Source organism: Dryobates pubescens, chromosome 11 (genome assembly GCF_014839835.1).
Source record: "Dryobates pubescens isolate bDryPub1 chromosome 11, bDryPub1.pri, whole genome shotgun sequence".
Lineage (NCBI taxonomy): Eukaryota > Metazoa > Chordata > Aves > Piciformes > Picidae > Dryobates > Dryobates pubescens.
This window is the reverse complement of record NC_071622.1, coordinates 9,563,218-9,584,517: the sequence shown is the minus strand read 5'-3', so window position 1 is coordinate 9,584,517 and position 21,300 is coordinate 9,563,218. Positions and strand designations below refer to the sequence as shown.

Genomic DNA, 21,300 nt, shown 5'->3' with positions numbered 1-21,300 from the left:
GAACTAGGATGTTGTGTTCCCCTCCCTTCTTTTGAAAGGGCAGCTTTACATGGTTAACTAAATATGGAGTATTCAAAATATCCATTTATAAAAAACACTTGGCACAGTGAAAAAAAAACTCAGTTTAATTTTGCCCTCTAGCTCTAGAAGCAGAGATTTAGGATAACTGTTAATTGTTACAATGTACAGTGTGGGTTAGGGGTTTGTTTTCTTGTTTGTGTATGTTTGTTTTGGAGCAGGGATACAGACTAGGATCTGTTTTCCTTGTAGTAAGGGATCCAAACCTTGATCTATGAACTGAGATAGCCTTAGAAAAAAAACAAGCAAGGAACCACAAATCAACCCACGACAGGCAAGAAAATTTCAATGCATACTCTGTAAAGACAAAACACAGCAGCTCTCCAAAGCCAATCTTTTCCAGTAGGAAGAATCAGAGATCCCATTAGGTAATAGACTATACTTACAATAAACAGGCTTTTAGTTGGCCCATCATGTTGTGAAATATTCCTGATCATCTTCATTAACAATGGGTCCTTAAATTTCAAAGCCCTCTTCATTAACATTTTCAAACCATTTCCTAAAAAGAAACAGCAATTAAGCAATCTTCCAAGTAACAAAGATCATAAACCCAAGGAAAATACCAGTGGATCAAAAGAAACAATATATATGCACAAGGAAACATCTCTAACTTTTAAAAGTTTAGAAGGAAAAACTGAGGAACATAGAGAGGAACTATTTCTTCTTCCAAGTTTCATTTGAAAAGATGTGCTCTGTATAAATTCTATTACTTCTCTCCAAAACAACTACCACAACCATATGCACTGGTGGGACATTTAAAAAGGACAGTAACTGTTTCAGATGGGCTTAGTTATTTATTCAGATCAAGAAAGGTCTGAACCTACAATACAGTGCAGTCAGTGAAGATGCTGCTCAGGTTGCTTAGAGACTTCTCTCCCCACCACGTGGAACAAACACATTGTTATGGTTTTAAAAGACTGTTTACCAGTCATGGAGATCATTGTGTGGGAACACACAAAACAGAGCATGCTGGCCACTGAATCTGTTGACTGCAAATGTCCCTTTTAAAGCCTACTAATTTCTTGCAGTAGTTCACAGTGAAAATTTTGAGCACAAATGAAAATCTGAGCTACTGAATAAAAACATTCCACCTAAAATGGCTAGCATGAAAACAATGAAATTTGCAAAGCAATCTAGAGAGCTAGTGAAAGGCAGAACACACCTATGCCATGTAACAAAATACCAAAAAGCCAAAGGCACTCAGTTAAAAAAAAATAAAAAAAGAAAGAAAATGGAAGGATGCAATGAAATTACATCACTTAGGCTATTCATTTGGTACTGGCAGATGAAACACCAATTAGCTGAAAATGTATTTGAGCATCAAGTAAACCAAAATCCTGATCTCTCCATACAACCACAGTCTTCCATAGTAATGTCATCTGTGTGCTTTAAACAACTTCCTGGAGATATTCAAAGTGAGGCTTGACAGGGCCTTGGGCAACCTGATCCAGCTGAGGATACCCCTGCTTACTGGAAAGGGGGTTGGACTAGATGACTTTCAGAGGTCCCTTCCAACCCAGACCATTCTATGGTTCTAACTATATGGACATATAAGAGATGTGTGGCTACACAGTGTCACTCCTGCCACCAAGGCCAGTTTTGGGGAGGATACAGCCATTTGCTTGCAATCATTACCCAAAAAGGTGTATTGTATTTCTGAAAAATACACATACATTCATACATTTATAAAGAACTCAAATATATGTTGTTTATACAGGCAAGAATTTATAAAAATACTTGGATAAAGTGTTGTCATCTCCAAGAACACAGCAAAGTCTCAGGACACTTACCTTCACAGATGAGTTGCACATTTCTTTTGTTAGCAGCAAGGTTAATACAGAAAGAAATAAGTTCCAGGTCAACTCGCTCGTCAGGACATTCAAAAAGCATCTTCATTAACTGCCAAGAAACACAGGCACACTGAAGTCATTAATCTTTCCAAAGCAATAGGAAAGAAATGTTATGGCAACTACAGAATCTTCTTTAAACATTAAAAACATTTTAAAACATTTAAATTCATATTCAGCATTTCCATAGGAGCAGTAAAGTTGTAAAGGTCAAGGGCACAAGTTCCACTCCTTGGGGACAACAATGTTTATTAAGAGACCAAAAAAGGGCAGCCACTCATCACCTTAAAGTGACCTGGGTTAGGCACATTTTATTGCTGTCACTGAATTTTTTTGTTTTTACTGGGTTGCTTTTTCTTTATTTGAAGTCGTGAATGAGTGGACAGAAAATGACAGGAAGTCAGATCAATAATTTGTTGTTTAATAAAGTTATGCCTGTAAACAGATTCCTTAATTGCAGAATAATTTACCACTATTTTGCTGAGAGATTACTCTGTTCATAGCTAAATCAGCTGTATCTGCAGCCACGTGCTTTCTCTTTGCAGCTTCCATTGCTTGAGCCATACAACAAAGACTTCTCAGTATCAGTCTTATTCTTTTGCTAAGAGGACAGAACGACCTGGGTTAATGCTAGCAGACAATTGCCTGTAATCCTGTTCCAACTACCAAGTGTCAGTGAACTCCAAGATGGTTCCTGAGGCAAGTAACATAACGGACTGCCCTCATTTTATACACCTGGCACCTCTATTGTCCATGACATAACAGGCTATCTAGTCTCCAGTCTGTTCAATACAAACATTTTTTTCAGAGGGCATGCAGAACATACAAACGTGACTCAAAAGCATCTATTTATTTTGCTCCATTTCCAACCATGGCAAACAGGTTGCAGGGCTTCCTCACTGAGGGGCTGCAAGACATCACCCTATTTGCTCCTAAAAACCTGCTCAGTCCATAAGACGAGTTTGTAATACTAAGCAGTGTGATGACAAGACTGAGATTACTGGAAATAGAAACAAGTGAACTGAAAGATAAGAGGGGCATAAGGTAAAGGAATAAAAGGAAAAAATGCATCTTGGTTTGTGTCAAAAAGAGGTGCGGGGAGAAAAAGCAACAGCTAATGTCTAAGCATTTGTGCGCTTGCCCCCTGGTGGAAAGACAGTTTGTAATGGGCTGAAAACTAGAGTAAGTGGGTGAGCAACCCATTTGAGGGTGGTGGACAGCACTGAAGGGGAGAAAGCAGGGAAGAACAATAGGATTGCAGGAATTTCACTCCAAAGTATGTCACTGGAGCAATTCTGTACGTTTTTCTATTATCAGATAGCAGGGTGCCATTCCAAACAGACCCAATTTAAACAAATAATTATTATGTTGCAACAGTTATCTCTTTTTTTCCCCCCCCTGAGACTTTCATGTACTGATTTCAAAGCTGTCATTGATTTCTTCCTCCCTTTTTAAGAAAGGTATAATCAGATTTTCCCGGGATGCTTTAAGAACTTATAAAATCCCTGGTTTATTAAATCCGTAAGCCTGACAGCCATGTAAGAGGGAATTAACCAGAGAAGAAAGCTGCCACTTAACAAGTAGAGCATGAGCACTCAAAAGCCACCCCCTGCAACTTTTCTGTTGCAAAACCTTTAAAACCAGATTTATTTTATTAATTTAATATTTTTTTAAACCCCTTCAAGTAATGCGAAGGGAAACATTCCCATTCCTTACACAATACCCCAAATCTGTGGAAATTAGATGTTTAACAAGATGGGATTACACTGTTAATTACTGAACTGCTTCTCTATAAAAAGGGGGGAAAAAAAAATATATCCAGTTTCAATTAAAGCCCTTCAAATTTTAAAATAATAGTTTCGTACGAGCTCCATGTTTCCCATTATGTCTTCATTTAATTTGATTGTTTCTTGTGCCACTTCAAAAGGAAGAGTAATTGCTGCCAAATAGGAAATATTAAAATTAAATTTGTTCTGCTTTTACTATGTCCATTGTCATCTTTTACTGATTTAACAGGAAGGCAGTAAAAAGACTGCAGCATGTGCAATGAAGAGGCAGTAGTGTTCAATCAGACAAGTCCCATATTGAGTATCAGATACCACAGACCAGGACTGAAATCACTGTGTCTAGACTCTCTGGCACCTGCCTTCACTTATTTACCAGTGACCAGAGGCCAACCCCCACAGCTCTCTGTTCACATACACCTCTGTCCAACCCCCTCCCCAAGCCCAGCTCAAACATCTTTGAATGATTATGCCAGAACTGCATGCCTCAGGAATCTCTCCTGACTGGCTACTCCCTAACTCTGCTGTTTGAAGTGATGCTCTGGTTTCTGAACTTCAGCAGATAATGGCGGACAGGAGCAAAGGGTGCTGTCAAGAGAGGACGTTTACCAGCATTAAGCTGAAAAGAAGCTTACAGATCAAAGAGAGGCCAAACAGGACAACCATGGTGGAAAACATGTGGGTAGCTGCAGAGGACCTTGCACACTGCTCTGCGGTAAAATATTAAATATCACCATGACATCACTGCCTAACCATGCCCTTTGATTGGCCAGGTTATTACCAATAAAGGCTTTTATAAGCATCTGGATGGCATTTGCACCTATTTAAACAAAACACGCATTGCTGAGGTCTAAACAAGAATGAACTGTTAATACTCACTTTTAACTGTTACTAGAATAGCACCCACTAACTCCTGCAATCCACAAGGATGTGTAGCCGGGACAGCACGCGCTAGCCCTCATCAAGCGCTTCGCCTGCTCCAAGTGACAGCAGGGAACTGATTTTCCATCACTTGCTGCAGCAGCTCAAAGTTAGTTACCACGCATTTGCCCATTCAGACATACACCTCTCCTCAAAAGGCAAACCCACAGAAGGGCACATACTACTATTAAAAGCAGAATTTGGTTTTCCGGGTGGAATAAGATGGCAGGGAGTCCTTTCAAAGAGGTTGTTTTCTTCTCCCCATGCCTTATCCACTTTTCCATGTTTTCTGCCACCTCTGTCTTCCTTACTAATCATCCTAATTTTGAACATTCATTGCTAAAGTGTAAGCTCTGGTTCTCCAGCTTATGCTTTTAGCACAGTTGGCAGCGAGTATCACACTGACCACTAGAACATCAATAGCCACAGGCATCCTATCGATTTCGTAGCTTTAGTCATAGTCCAATGAAGGCAGCGAACTTATTTCCTGCTCTACTAGTCTTTGGATATGGCTCTGTAAGCACTAGTTTGAGCACTCACTGCCTGTCAGAAGAAGGATATTCTCCAAAGTTCAGGGTATGATATCACTGAAGTTTCCACAGCTCTTCACATTTGGCACTGGGCATCTAAAAACCATGCCAAGACCCCCTGAAAGCATGTCACATGTGAGCCCCGAAACAGAGTGCACGAATTCTGGTTTGGCTGGTAACTGCTCAGAACAAAGGAGGTCCCTTTTGTCATGGAAATGCCTTAAGATAGAGTTGCTTCTTGTGGCAGAAAAAAACAGTCAGCAGGATGTTTACATGACCATTTTGTAACACAGACAACTTATTCCCACTAGTTCTCCCCATTTCATTCTGCAGAATCCTCTTGTATTTGGAAAAACATCACCACTTTTGTCATGAGATAATGACCAGAAACATTCTAAAAAACTTTCCATGGCAACTTCCCATTCTGGATGTATTTGATGTCAAAAACATGTTTGGCAGGGAAGAAGCTATCATGGTACAAATCTGAAAAAGCTACCAAAGAGCTTTTACACTTCTGCAGCATAGGCATTCTCAACTCCAGCCTCCTCAGGACTGAGAAAAAGATCAGTAAGAGAAAATTTGGTGCTTGTTGAAAAAAACCAAAAACCAACCACAAAACACAACAAACAACCAAACACACAAAACCCATGCACACAAAACCACATTATATTGTCTGTGCTTGGATCAAAGCCCGTGACAGAATGTGATGGAACAAAAAAGCAGCCTGAATGATCAGTGAAGAAGAGCCTTCCATAGTCTTCAAGTCTCCCCTGTTGTATATGCTTGCAGTTGGAAAAGGAATTGTCATGTAGCAACATAACACTGCTTGGCTGGTTTCCAGTTCATATCCTGTAATACTGGAGACGTTGAAATTTTGATACCCAATGGGATCAGAAAAGAATGCCTCCTAAAACCGTAAAGGAAATACTTTCCACAGTGTTCCCTAAGGACCTGCTGTGCATGAGCTTTAATCTCTTTCAAGCATTCCCGATCTTCTGTAGAAATTCATCAGGTCATCTGCATTTTTTACCAAGTCATTGATGCAGCTCAAGCGTTAGCAGCACTGACAGAGAACGTCACCTATCCATTCTAGGGACGGCAAGAGCAGTCTGCCTGGCCGATGGTAGGTGGTTCATTACCGACTAGGCATCATCATGGTTGTTCTCAGTTTCACCTGTGGATGTCAGTGCGCGCTGCGCTACGAGTGAGGAGAGTGAGGGCATAGGGAAAGCTGCATTGACCACCTCGTCATCCATAAAAGCATGCACGTACCTGTGGGATACAGTCTGTGTATGCAAACATTGACTTAAAGCGGTCATCCATGCTTATGTGATACAGAATACACATTGCTACTTGTTTGTAGTTTTCATTTGCTAGAAAGAAGAGAGAAAAAAAATCCTCATTAATAGAAGCCTGATATTTTAGGCATTGTAAACACTTAGAAGGGGAAAAGGCAAAGGATGGAAGTTATGCCTAGCAGAGAGAAAAGTTAAATCAGAAAGGCAACATTAATGAAAGGGTCCCCACCTGGCCCGCCCAAACAGACCACAAATTTGTACAAAGAGACAACAAAGCCAATATTAACTAGTCCCCCTCTTCCCAGCACCTCAAAACACTTCTTCAACTCCACTTTGCAGGGGATCTATTTTGTGAAAGGAGCACTCAATAACAATAGGCCATGCAGGGAAAGCCTTTATCAGTTTCCCGATAGGAAATTAAATATCAAAGGGAATGTCAATTTAGCTGTGGATATTCCTGTTGAAACAACAAGCCTGCCTCAAAGTGAAATGATAAAGAATGTACCACTGCCAGAGGAAAAATAAGAAAATCCACTAAAAAGAGTTGTAGAAGGAATCCAGTGCCTTGCAAGTAAGTCACAAACTGATTTGTTTTATTAACCTGAATGATAATATTATCCTGTGGGTGCCTTTTGTGTTCATACATTTCAAAGACAACATTCGTAGATTTTCACATTAATACTTACCAAAGAGAGAAAGATTGTCAGGAAAATCTGGAGTAGTTAATGTGAGTAGTCTGTGAAATATTTAACTGAAAGGTTCTATAAAACCTTAGACAAACATACAAATGTTTAAGAACAACACAGACGAATTTGATTCTGGCTCACTACTGAAATCTGGACTGAGCATTCTCTTGAGCTCTCCTCTAGCCCTACATTAGCAGGATACTGGCTATGTATGGGATAAAGCATTCACCTAAACATTCATATTAGTTAGATCAGGATATAATAATATCAGCACCTCAGTTTATTCACTGTTCTTATACAACTGACCAAAACTACCCTACCTCCCACATCTATTTAAGCTAAGTTAGAACATACCTGGTTAACACTTTCGCAAAGCATTGAGACCTCAAACAGCAACCAACACAGTTGGTTTTTCTTCTGCATACATCATTGTGAGCTGGCATTTCCTTTAAGCAGCAAGGATACGATACCTTTATCCTAAGAATGCAGGTTTGCACTTTTTTTCCAAGTTAAATTATCAAAAAGAATGAAACCCTCCTAGCAGTTGCCATACAAAGTGAAGTAATCTTTCCCATACCAAACCTAAAGTCCAGCTGACCTTCCAGATTCTTCTGCATTCTTATCTGTTTGTAAAAACATGACTTATATTGAAAACCTTCCACACACTTCACAGCTGGACAAAAGATAATGCCTGAATCTGTAAGCCACTCTGGCGAGTATTAAAACAAAAGCACGGACAGCACTAGAGTTGCTAAAATATAGGCACTCTTTTCTAAGCAAACAAAACGTTCATTATCTCCTGCACTTCTCTTGTGACTGGTCCTCTTATCTACCTGCTCACTTGTGGTGACACTGTAAACCCAACAATGACACAAAATAAGCTTCCCAGATAATACAGCTAAAGGCTTCTCCTATGCAAATATAAAAATTTAGAGTAAATTATGCCTTAAAATTTCATGAGGCTAGGAAAAGAACTGTTTACATTGCTCTTAACACTTCTTTCCATGCCTCTATTTAAGACTCAGTCTTACAGAGGCTCAAATTTAAGACTCAAATTACAATTACACTTTCCTGGATAATGCAGGAAACTATGTGAAGTAAAGGTCGAGCCAGTATAAAAGGGAGGAAAGCTGGCTTCCCAGAACAGAAACAGGAAAAAGAAACCAGAGTAAAGTTGGACCAGACCTTCAGAAGGTATGAACTGGCAGGTAGTCAACAAGAATGATGCTATCTTATAGCTGTTTAATCTCTGTCCTCCATGAGGTTTTTTCCCCTCCTTATTGCTGCAAGCTTCATTAGTGCTAAGATACAGTCTTGTATTTGGTAGCAAGACCAATTTCCAAGTATTTGGCAATATTTGTAGCTTATTTTCAAGCACAACAGACTACTACAGCAGCAAAGGCCTTCTGATTTTTGAGAAGAAGCTCTTTGCATAATCTTCTCTTTTTCCAGAGGGCACAACTTTTCTGAAGCCTGAAGAACATCTTACATATAGAATGACAATACTGTCTCTGTTTCTAAACTACTAAAAATAATTAAGACAACCTAGATACTCAATTTAACACATGAAGAACTGGTAGAATTGAAATAAATTGGATCTGAATGAACTCTTCAAGAGTTGGGTTTTAATGACTCTGGCACTTAAATCATTCTCCCAAAGTATGTTCCACGAGGCAGATTTCATAGCACACAAATGGCAAAGACATCTACAGTTTCAAATAGAAGAGTTCAGTTTAAGTGACTTCTTGCTGTGCAGTTAACTGAACCATTTTCCTTGAATTCCCCTGTCCTATTGTCAACACAGGGAACAGAGAAGGGTTTAGAGCGTATAAGGCACAGGCACTGACTGCACAGGCTCATCAAGGAAGTATTTTTTAATTGTGAGCAGACAGAAAGACACTGAATTGCACTAACTTGAAGATGAAAATAAACTACAGAATTAAAGCTAAAACAAAACAGTATGCAACTAAACCAGCTTTTAAATATTTGTGTCTGCGTTTTAAGTTTAATTTCATTTCAATTTAACAGAAAGGACCAAATTTCTTGCTGAAGTCTGAAAGTTTCACTGTCCCACTTTTCCTGTAGAAGCACCTTGGTGGAGAAAAAGTGAAACCTCCTGATTTATTTTTTTTTCAGTTCTCATGTAGAACAGTGGCAACTCACGATCCAAAGAATCAAATGCTTCAGGAAAATCAAGAGGAGGCTGTTGTTCCTAAGCACAGCCAGTATGATTTAATGCAACTGTAAATCTTGTGCTCAATTAGGAATCATGCAGCCTATTAGAAAGCTGACTGGAAATCATGCAAAACCAGTTTGTTGAAGATTAGTTTAGAGAATACTCAACAGCTACAGTATTTTCAACACTAAGCATCATCTTTCAGGCTGAAGAATGCATAAAAGGTAAGAAGTGACAGACTGTTTAAAAATTCCAGCCAAGTGCCATCCTTCTACATAGAGACCTCACTCCCAAAAATACAAACTGGCAGGTAGTGACTATTATTTGAACATGCCATCACCAAGCTTACTTTTCCATGATCAGTTTATACTTATCTGAATGCTAATGAATAAAACCCTAAGCCAATCACTGTTTAGAGATGTGCCTGTAAACATTTCAAATCCTGCCCAGTACCTGGCTGGCAAAAAACTTTCCAAAGCTTAACTGCTATTTTTGACCACTGCTGAAGGCCACATAAGAAAAAGCAAATTGCAAGGAAGACTTCCTTTTGACTTGGTTAAAGTAGGCATCAATTATTCCCCTAACTAGGAAAGGCAACAGAAAGAAAAGAAAAACCAGATCTCTAAAAGTGTTCATAAAAATTACAAAAGTTTTGGTGGGATGCCAGAAAGTTGTGGCCTACAAATGCTGGTGTTTTTTGAGCATCAAGCTTTTTATGGCTGAAGGTGGAATAGCCAAATGGCCTAGAGCAGTAAGGGCAGCCCTGGAAAATAATGGCCTAGTCATTATGGATTCTTCTGGTATTTATGGCAATAAAACATGAATCATAATGAACTCATTGGATATTAAATGTGGGGGTCACAAATACTTTGATAGGATTTCCACAAGAATTTACCCTTAATTAATCATATAATTATTTGAAAGTGTTACTGAATTATCCCTAGTTCTTATACAGTCATTCCAGAGAAATTGGTCATTCCCAGCTGAGTGCAGTTAATGCCTTAACAAACCGGTCATTAACTGCAGTTACTGATTTTGTGGGAATTATTGTGTTATAAAATACACTCAACAGTTTATAGAAACAATGCTCAGATTTTTTTTTTTTTTTTTGCAGCTGGAGTTCAGCTGGAGCAGCTGGGATGGAAAAATATCAGGTCCCTCGGGCTGTTTTCACAACTAGTTTTCTGCAAATTAGAGAGGGAAATAAATACATGATGGGTTTTGAGTTCAAAATGGCCTCAGATTTTTTGCCTTTGAACATTAGTAAGAAGCCATGTGCCAGTTCTGTGGAGCAACGCCTGAATTCCATGACTAGTTCTTACTAAGGTTAATGATCTAAATGGTTCTAGTAGCAGAGGCTAAAGGTAAAAACTAAAGGTTTCTTGATCTTGAGATCAGGCCCTACATCTTGGTTGAGTCTGTGAGCTTAAAATAAAGAAATAAATAATTTTTTTACAAATCCTCCATTAACTCCACAGTAAAAAAAAAAAAAAAAAAAAGAGCCCTAAAGCTGTAAAACTGAAATGCCAATTTAAGTCAGAGCAGCAGCATTCAAATGCTAAAGTGAAAATGAGAATATAAATTATGGACTAAATTATTGAAATTTAACACTATCAATAATTCAAGTACCCATCATTTCTAATGGAATCATCAATGTCTCCACATCAGATACAAGTATACCCTTATCCAACTCATGTGCAAAACATTAACTCTGCTAAATCAAAACCAGAACACAAAACAAGGTAAATACCTATTAAAATGGCAGAGTGAATCTTCATTTCAGTTTCAAACCCTGATGTTCTCAAGTCAAATCTGTTTCAGAATTAGACAAAGAAGAAATCTCGATGGTTAGGAATGTCACAAACTAAGTATCAGATTTCTGTGCTGTCTCACACTGTCAGAAAGCATCGAAATCATGGAATTCAGTAACATGTAGCACAACTAGCAGTGATCTTAGGGGAAAAAAAAGTGATAGAAAGGTATCTCTTCTTACCTTTAACCTATATTATTCCTTGGAACTCACTCTGAAACAGTTGGACTAAGTTACTCCATGTGTGGTTTAGACACATATTGGTTTGATTTATATATGTAAATACAAATCACATTGGATAGATCAGTTTATTTTATCAAGAGAACCTGAAAGAATTTGCAAATCTGCTCATACTCAAGGAGACTAAGAATTGTAAATAATACAGTGTGATATTAATTACATACTAATAACTCCTCTTGTGCCATCTTTGTTACCTGAAACTGGATTCATACCTTAAGCCTAACTTAAAGCCCTGGGTTTGCTGTGGTTGTTTTTTTCCTGTTGTTTTTGCTTCATGATTTCTGTTTTGGGTTTTGGTGTTGCTTTTTTTACCTTTTTTGGTTTTGTTGTTGCTGTTAGTTCTTTGGGGGAAGGAAAACACACCTAAGCGTATGCGACATCTGAAACATGGATACCTTTTTTCCCTATGAAACAGAGAAGGAATTGTAATGATGAATCCTAAGCCAAAGGACTAATAAATGATGAATTTGGGTTCAGTTATTTAATGTTACAGCTGAGGACAAAAATGAAGCTGTGCATCTGGAGCCCTAGGCTCAGTTTCTTTGCCTGGAGCTCTATGCAGGACAGGCTGAAAAATATACAGCCAACACCTCACTGAAGTATTGCTACTAATAAAAGACGACAAACCATGGCCACTGGGTAGACATCATGCTGCTAAATTTAGATACACACTTTTCTGAAGCTTTATCTTAGAGATAAATAATGCCTATTTTTTTTTAGTTTAGGAACTCATGTGAATCCTCACAGAAACTGGAAGCCAATTTAGCTTTAATATACCACACACTACAAAAACCAGAGATAAATCAGTTAGAAGTTAAGGTTAGGGACAAATTGGAGGCAACAGGATTATCCTGAAGGAAGAAGATAAAGTCAATCTTTTTTTCTCCACAAAGCATACAAGTGGAAATGAAGAGATGCTTCTTAGTTTGAATCAAACTAGGAAAATATCCACTTCCAAAATAAGTGGAAAAAATTCCATGCAAAGATGTTCCTTTAGAAGTTTCCACCAAGCTACACAGATTAAATGCTACACAATTAAGTAGAGATTTATAGGCTCTGCTTTTTTTGCCATATATGTACTATATTTCATTAAACTACAACAACTACTCCAAACTGCAGTTACTAGAAAATACTCAGACTTCTCTGCTCTAAAAAATCCCTTCCAATCTTCTTGTTTAGAATTCATTGGGACTGGAAATAGATGGAGGTTTTCCATGCTGGGGTTTTCCTGGCTCAGTGTGTGCACAGCCCCACAGCAGAGCAACCTCAGTTCTAATGGATGGTATAGCTGTATTTCAACATGCTCTTGCTGAAAGGAGGAAAAAAACCAATGCCGTATACTACCTTCCACTCTGAGAAAGGAATCATTCACAGCATTGAAATGGGAACTGGTTGTGTCCATGCTTCAGAACTGATGAAGTACAAAGCTGAAGTTCAAATCCAAATGGTGGAGTTAAACATCGTTTGAGCTTTTGAGTCTTCCAGACAGCAAGAATTAACCTCTGTATTATTCAAGAGACACTTGCAAGCAGTAGCACAATCTTACTATAAAGTCCTGGCAGAAAGGTAAACAATTCAATTGCATCCTCCTTATTGTGAAAACATCACAGTTTTTTATTTAAAAGGTCGTGTGCTGAGGATCTGTAAGTTTCTCTGAGATCTGATTCTTTTCTGAAAAGAATAAATGGAGGCCCTAGCCTCAGATATTTTGCTTTAGAAAATGAGACTGTTGCAGTATGTAAAATTGTAACCCATCACGTAAAGTAGGATGTAATCCATCATGCAAAGAAGAGAAACTGGTTATACTGTATAGAGATATAGCAGCTCTATACTCACTATAGTGCAATGAATTTTTATGTTAGCCTATTTCTTGCCCTATCAGCTCAAAAGGTCTGAAGACAGTACTATCAATTGACAGTTTTTTAACTTAGCAGCTACAGACATGGGGATCCTCCTGGAGAAGATCATCTGAGAAACTCTTAGATAACCATCAGAAACTTGTGAGTTAAGATGTTTCCACATTTCCAAAAGAGTAAGCAGATTGTAACCACCCCTCTTACATCTGAACTTGTAAAAGCCTCAGGATTTACGGGACTACTCCATCTGCAAAGCTGTTCCATGTGATCCTTTGAGACCATCCCTCTGCATGCAGGCTTCAATAAGGCCATGGAAAAGGCACTCCTCTGTCTCTTACCTTGGCCCTCATACAGGCTTTATGAAGATGTTACCACAGATTGAGACTAGAAGTGCTCCACCCTTTCTTTATGGAGATTTTCCAAGAAACTAGAGCTGGTTGTTTCTGTTCTGTCATGCTTTAGGCACCCAAGTTATGCCCTGTAAAGCTTTCAGATGTCAACAGTTCATGAAGACAACTAGATTTACTTTTTACAGTTAAGTATTAATTTTCTCTTGCAATATGCAAAGAAACAATTAAAAGAATACAATTACACAATCACTTATTGTAAGCCCCACAGTAGAAATACTGGGTCAGGGGACCATTCCAATTCATCAGTTTGGTGAATTTCCAACAACAATTCCCTCATCTTTAGCTTGCTGCCATCTATCCACTCCCACCCTTACTGCTGCCATAAGCAGTTTATTTTCAGTCAACACTCGTGAATTTAATTTGTGCTACACCAAAATTTTCCTCTTCATTAAAAAAAAAGCTAGTAACACACACAGCTAAATACACACATGCACTTGTGAGCAGCACATCACAGCAATGAGCGCTCACTCACCCAAACAGTCAAAGGCTGACTGCTCAACTTAGCAAGGATTCTCCAATAATAGCTACAAAAATGGAAAAACACTGTTTCCAACTCTGGACAGTGTTAAAGGAGCCAGTAAACTAAGACAACAGATTTAAAAAGACCTGTTAGCTTCTTTAAAATATGATGTTAAGAGTTTCAGATCCTCTTTCCTGATCATTCCCTACAATTTACCAGTAGATATGGTAAAGAATTTTGCCTTAAAGTTAGCTGGGATTCTATTTCTGCTTCAAACATGATGTTAGTGATACTGACATCTTTCCACATTCTCTATTTCTCAACATCAGAAGTCAAGTTTTCTTTCATAGCACTAAATTTTGCTGTCTACTTTATAGTTACACTATCTAAGTGCAGGGTTATAAAGCACATTGTGCACCACTGCTCTCCTTAAGTCTGCCTGCTAGGTTTATTTGCACTTCTAATAGGGATTTAGAAATTGAATGCTGAAGAGAGATTTTTCATTTGTATTGTGTTTCTTCTGGTCAGGTTTTTTGTTTGTTGTGTTGGGGGTTTTTTAAGCCTTGGCCATACTCACCATGAATGCTAAAAAAACTACCATTAAAACAAATCCCTTAATAATTACTGCTTTCCAACAGACTGGTCCCTGTAGTTGAACTGTTACTTAATGTGCTTCAGCCAGCCTCTTCTATAAAGGAATGGAGACACCTCAGGCAATATTCACACAACAAGTATTGGAACCAGCTGCTGCAGAATCACCTTAGGAAAAAAAGGTTTCTCCATTTAATTGGGAAAACAGAAGGAAGCATAAATTTTACTGCCATTAATAACTTCAAGCAATCCCGATATGACTTTACCTCACCCTGATGGCTAGACATGTGCTTTTTGTTAGGGTCTCTGCCACATCTGACCCCTATTGTTTGCTCACTTGATCAGGTAAGAAAATGTATGTTTCTTTATAGGATAAACGAGGCCTATTAAAGTCTGAAAAAACACTGCAGTAGCCTATAAGAAGCTCTATTTTTCAACAGATGTGTGAAGCTCCATAATAAGTTCATTACACAAAGGCCAAGTGAACTCATAAAGAGAACACATTGACTTTAAGCCGTCTTAAAAGAAACTTTCATAAAAGGAATAGAACATTAAAAACCCACAGCACTCCGTTAATTAGAGAGCAAAGTACTTCTTAGGTTTTTAAACAGCAGTCAACATACAAACCAGCTTGGCTGCACAATGTATCAGGACCTGATTGTTAAGAAAGCCAACATAACCATCGTTGGGCAATTCTTTGATTGCTCATTAAAGGACAGAAAATATCAGAGGAATTTCTGCAGTTTGCAGAAAAGCTTTTAGATAATAAAACTCTCAAATTCTATCAATGAACCTAGTGAAGACAGACTCTTCATTGAAGACTAAATCAGACTCTCAAACTTACCCTCTGCTCTGACTACCTCCAGCTTCAATAGAGAACTCATTACAGAAAACTTTGGAGTTTGCAAGCTATTGCACAGTCCCTAGACTTCTACAGAAGACCAGGTGGCTACTACTTCTCAATGTGTTGATGCTAAACTTTGGAACACTGAGAAATTAACACTATCAGGCCAGGATGCTCAAATCAATAAGGTATATAGGCTTGATACACACTGCAAATGACAAAAGCAGACTATTGCTGCTTGGGACTGACCACACTATTTCATATAACAAACACTCATCTACTTGGCTGAATACAAATCCACAAGCCAATTGCCTTTCAGTCACTGTAATCTGTAGTGCAAAATCCACACCACCTAACATGTTTGAGACTGAACACCTTGGAACCATGTAACACTTTCACAGCCATATGCACAATCCTTCTGCACTCCATGTCCCATTTAGGCCAAATTTGTAACTGGTACTGTAACCTGCTCACCAACTGTGTTCAATCAGCCCTCGATTTTTAAAACCAAATAGTAATTTTGAGCAACCAAGTGGAGCCACTTTACTCTGACCCCCAAGCATAATGGGTTTCATTCTTTAAGCATAGCTTGCACTAGGAATTGAAAAGAAAATGACATTTGAAGATAATACACAATCAATACACCTAAAAACCATCCAGCAGCTCAAATGAACGAACACACACATCATAGCAAAAATGTTTTTCCCTCAAATGCAGCCTGACCTACTCCTTTTACCCTCTGAGAAGTAACACAGTTCCTCTGTAACAGCTTTTGCACCATCCCCTATCATTTATATCCTTTTGAGAGGAATAACTCACTCATGGGCAGACACAGAAATCCCAACACTGCCTGCCACACCCTCCCACTGACAGAAGCTGGCTCCTTCTGAATAGGGCTCCACCAAGGAGAGCTCACAGCCTGCCATAAGCCACACCACAGCACTCGGCTGGTTCTGCAGTACAAGCTGCCCGTTGTTCTTATGGAGCATGAAGAACTATTTGTCTCACTTCACAAAGGCTAAGAAACCACTCAGACACAGCACAAAATAGCACCCTTACTAGAAGAATGTGTATCACAAGCTGTGCATATATTTAAGAGAGCTGTACTAAAAGTTTTGTATTTGGTTTGGACAGTTAACTGAAAAATAAAGTGGATTTGGTCCAAACAAGAAGTGAGGGGATTTTAGTCTTCCTTGTAGACAATGTTTTGTTGTGTTTGCTGCCAGGGCATTTACTTTAGAAACTAATCACACAGCCAGCAGAATAATTATGAAAAATGGTAACATTTCCCTTCCATCCAACAGTGGAAGAGCATTCCCAGGAATAAAGGAAGGATGTGAATAAGCTTTTTTAAAGTTCAGCTATATGTTTCCCCCTTTCAGTGAGAATACTTTCCACAAGGAAATACACTGACCACCAAATTCCTCTGCTGTGCTTTACTTGAATCATGCCATGAAAAGAAAAATGAGAGTACTGTAAGAGTGAATCAAACCTCTACACAAGAGTCTACAGCGTGCTGCTTATAAAGAGCATGTACTAAAAACCAGATCACTCTAAACATAAATTCTAAGTATTACAGCAAAGCCACCAGTACAAAAAAATGTTCTCCACAGGGCCCTGACGACTCAACAGCTACAAGGTGTCTTTTTTCTTCCAGAACTGAAGTCACACAAATCACCAAAATCTTTTCTAATATGTCTTCAAGCCGCTTGTATGTGAAGAAGCTTGAACACAGCAGGCTACTCCTCACAAGCCTCCACAGCTCTGCTCCAGCTTCTGATCAAGTCTGAAGCCAAATTTCCCTCAGCTGCACCCAGTTCTTTGAGATTCAGAGCATAACAAAGGTCAGCTGTAGTTGATTAACTTGGGTGCCTGGAGGGTGCAAGAGGAGTCTTGTCATATACAATACTTTAGACTTGTGAAGAGAAGCCGCGAAAACTAGCAAGTGGTGTTGACTGGCAAAGCTACATGGGGAAGCAGGCATTGGCACTGTTAAAAAGAAAAGGCTAATTAAAATGGAAGCCAAGACTAAGCAGAATGTTTCATGGTGATATTTTCAACAGCAGCCTCAACACTGGAGTGAGAGAGAAAGAAGGAAGATGGTTCTTCTTCAATACAGCCATGCTATCCTTAGTCTGTTCCTGATAGCATGGTTGAAGCCAGTCCATCTTCTCCACTTCCAGCCTTCACCTACATTTGGGGTCTTCCTACACTCAAGGCACTAAGCATCCCTTGGGAAAGCAGCACATCTTCCAGAACTGCAGACTGCAGCCTCCTCAGTGCTCAGCTTTAAACCACTGCCTGACAAACCCTATCCTTTAATTCTTTGCAATTTCAACTCTCCTCTTAAACACCTACTGCATAGCACACACAAATGTTAAATTTCAGTGGGCTGAGTCAACAAATGTGACCTCTTAGCATTAGGAGCTGCATGGTAACTTGTCAACAGCTGTTGAGGTGTGTTAGCACTTTAAAGTGACCTGCAAATGCAAGCTGAAGGGTAGTGACTTGAATAATGTGTGTTTAATATCCAAGCAACCTGTATAAAAGGGGCATCTGGCACATGATTATTTTGTTATTAAGGCTGCAGGCTTCCCTGGGACAGGATATACAAAGTAATGTACTTGAGGATTATTTGAATCACCACTATCAAGAAGAGTCTGGCGAATCACAGAGCTAGCTTAAGAGACAAAAACCAGACTATATTCCTACCCACATTTGCTAACCAGCACATTGCAAAATAAGCAATTCTACAGGGAGGAGTTAGGGCTAACAGCACATGCCTTTACACACCAAAAAAAATTATAAAATAAAATAAATCAAACACTTCCAAGTGAAGAAGAACCACCTGTGACAGGTGGTTCTGTGACCAGACAGTGAAGCTTCTGGAAGTACTTGCAGAACTTGCTGTAGATGACCGTAATAGCCACTTCAGGAACAGACAGCAATTTTAGCAGCCACTTCTAGGCTGAACAGCCTTCTACACAGTTCTACTTAAAAATCTAAAAATATGGCATTTGAAATGAAATTATTTTTTTCTGATTCCACATTGAAATCAGAAAGCAGACACTTAACTGATGAGTTTAGTCACACTCAAATAGGGAATTTCTGGGAGCCGGGACTTCCCAGTAATTGGTGTCATACCTCTTCTTGGGCTGACAAGCACCCAGAAGCCCTAGCCTTAGTCTACAGCACTAGCTGCTTTACAAATAAAAGAAAGAGACAATTTCCTGCACCAAAAAGCTTATAGTCAGAAGCTGACCTAGACAGTTCCTCTCTCAAACAAGAGAAAAATACACTTTCTGATCAGCTTCCACTTCTCAGTTCACTGCCAAATGACATTCTCTTGGGGAAGAAAGTACAAAGAACAGGAATTCCAAATGCCATTTTTCTTCTTCTACCTAGCTCAGCCCAGAGGAGGATACCAAGTGCAAACATGGTTGTGGGGCAGAATGCATAGAAACCCCCTGAGGATACATCAGGTAGCTGTTATATTAATAACCAATAAAATTCAAGTTTTCAAAGCAAGGGTAATGGCTTGTGTATTAAGCAGCAAAAAGGCCTTGTTGAAGTGGAATGCAAAACTGAGACAACAAACAATCCTAACTGACTCTACAAAGCCAGGAAAGAAAGTTCAGATCCACCGCTGCATTCCACTGGTTCCAATCACATGTGGATACAGTGGCTGCATTGGATGTATCCCAAACTCAACATATCTCAGCTTGAACAATGTCTTGCATGAGTGTTTCATGCATTTAGGGCTCCACAATACAAGATCCTCAACTCTTACATAAAAATGAGCACTCAATTCTTATGGCTGAATCCCACTAAATGTTTAGTATAGCTACCAGAGCAGCCTTTAGATAGTATCAGCCAGAGAACACACAAAGGGAAATAAAAACTCCCTCCTGAGAACAATGGTATTAGACAATCCTCTGCTTTTTCCAAACTCCCTAATGCCTCCATGGCTTTTCCCTATGGACAAAATTTCCCTTGCACCTGAAGTACTTGCACAATCTTAACACATGTTACAGGCTGACAAGCTGAAAGTCTAAAAAAAGCCAAATCTACAATGCTGGGAAATGTTTGAACCCTGTATCTGGAGACCATCAAGATAACAAGAGGCAGCAGGTATATCAAGCTTCATAAAGAGGTAATTGGAAGGTACATCAGCTTCAATTCCATGAGGCTATTTTTCCTATGTGCTCACCCCAAATTACAAGTGTCAGCTCACATGATTTTCAGGTAGATATCAAAGTTCTTTTTAAAAACCAGAAAACTCATTCAACAATTTAAGAGAACCTAGGAACAAAAATCTACTGGGAACCACATTATTTTAACCTTCCATTTAAAGCTCCATCTCAAAAGGTGACTTGAATGATAACAAGTTGGGGGTAGTGAGGAGGTTCTTTGTGAAAAAGTGTTATAGCAACTTCTAGGCACACTAATACAACCAGCTTCACTTTCTTTGATGATCTGTCTATATTATAAAAACAACAACAAAAAACCCAACCCATACCTAGAAGTGCAGTGAGTTTGGGAAGCAGACCAACTTGTACCATTTTATTTCTCAGGCCTGTATCAAAGGAGAGATTTAGTAAGAGTCGAAGAGTGATGTTCAGCAGGTCTTCATGTTCACAGGGTACCATTTTCACAAGTTTTTCAACAATATCCATTTCAACCTGTATATCAAGAAAAATAAAAGTCCATAATCCATCAAAACTTAGCTTAATCTTCCATGTGAAAGCCTCCTCAGCTTTTTATGTATTTACATGCACGTGTATGCAAATATATATCCAATTTGTACCCATAGTAAGTGACTTTCACTGCATTTTCATATGAAGCAGCTTTGCTTAAGTCTTTGTGGTTAAAGCTTTCTAGACTGGGTTACTGGGTAATGTTGATTAAAATAGTTTTTGAATCCAACAGTTCAAATGTCTTGGAAGTGTTCCTCACAGTTGGAATACTGCAAGAATGCGGTCAAGACATCACTTTCAAGACTAGATTGGGAGGGGGAACTTATGTAAACTTAAACACAGGCAACCCCGGAGCAACTGACATTAGAGTCAAAGAGATATCCAATGAAGAAAGACAGAAAATTGGCATCCTGAAGAATTTTAGACCTTTCATTATGAATTTCAAATGAACCCCTAGACAGAACATTGCATGTGCACTCCGAAGAGGCATGCCATCCTCTATGTTAATTTAATGAAAGCATGAAAGTCATCTTGAAACATGTATCACTTTCAAATTAAAAAGTGGAATCCAGGAACTGAGAAGTGGTATCAGTTCCTGAGATCGCGTTCCCTTTACCAGCCAGAGAAGACATCTGAGCACTGACTGGCAAGACTTCAGAAAGTTTTTGTCATCTTTTAAGTAACATTTCTCTGCTTTTATTTGCCATAATCTTTTGAATGCATTCGTTTTTCGTTTCCCAGAACCTTCTTTGGCTAAAAGGAGGCACATAAAATTACTTTGCATTCTTCAAACTTCTGCATGTATGTAACTAGCCTTCCAGTTATAAATAGACACAGAGTGAACATGAAGAAACTACAGCTCTCCCCACACAGCATAGTGCAATAATCAAACAACTGACTGGATACCTTTGATCAAAACCAAACAGAGAGCACAAAGTCCCACTTCACTGCTTTGAATTTAATATGGCACATGAGTACCAAAGGAAAGAATGTGCTATAAATATACATGAATTATTCAGTTTTACTTCGAATCAGGCACTGCACAACTAATCTTAGTTCATTTTTTTTGCCA

At 38.8% G+C, this 21,300-nt stretch overlaps 1 protein-coding gene across 1 annotated transcript in view; it reads right to left on the bottom strand.

Annotated features, from left to right (window-relative positions):
* KIFAP3 (kinesin associated protein 3) overlaps nucleotides 1–21,300 on the bottom strand; it is a 78,810-nt gene that overhangs the window by 43,457 nt on the left and 14,053 nt on the right. Inside the window, exons 10-13 of the mRNA XM_054165090.1 lie at nucleotides 20,051–20,213; nucleotides 6,433–6,533; nucleotides 1,869–1,977; nucleotides 465–577 (exon numbers count right to left, since the gene is read on the bottom strand). Coding sequence (XP_054021065.1) covers nucleotides 465–577; nucleotides 1,869–1,977; nucleotides 6,433–6,533; nucleotides 20,051–20,213 — 486 coding nt within the window. The remainder of the gene's footprint in view (nucleotides 1–464; nucleotides 578–1,868; nucleotides 1,978–6,432; nucleotides 6,534–20,050; nucleotides 20,214–21,300) is intronic.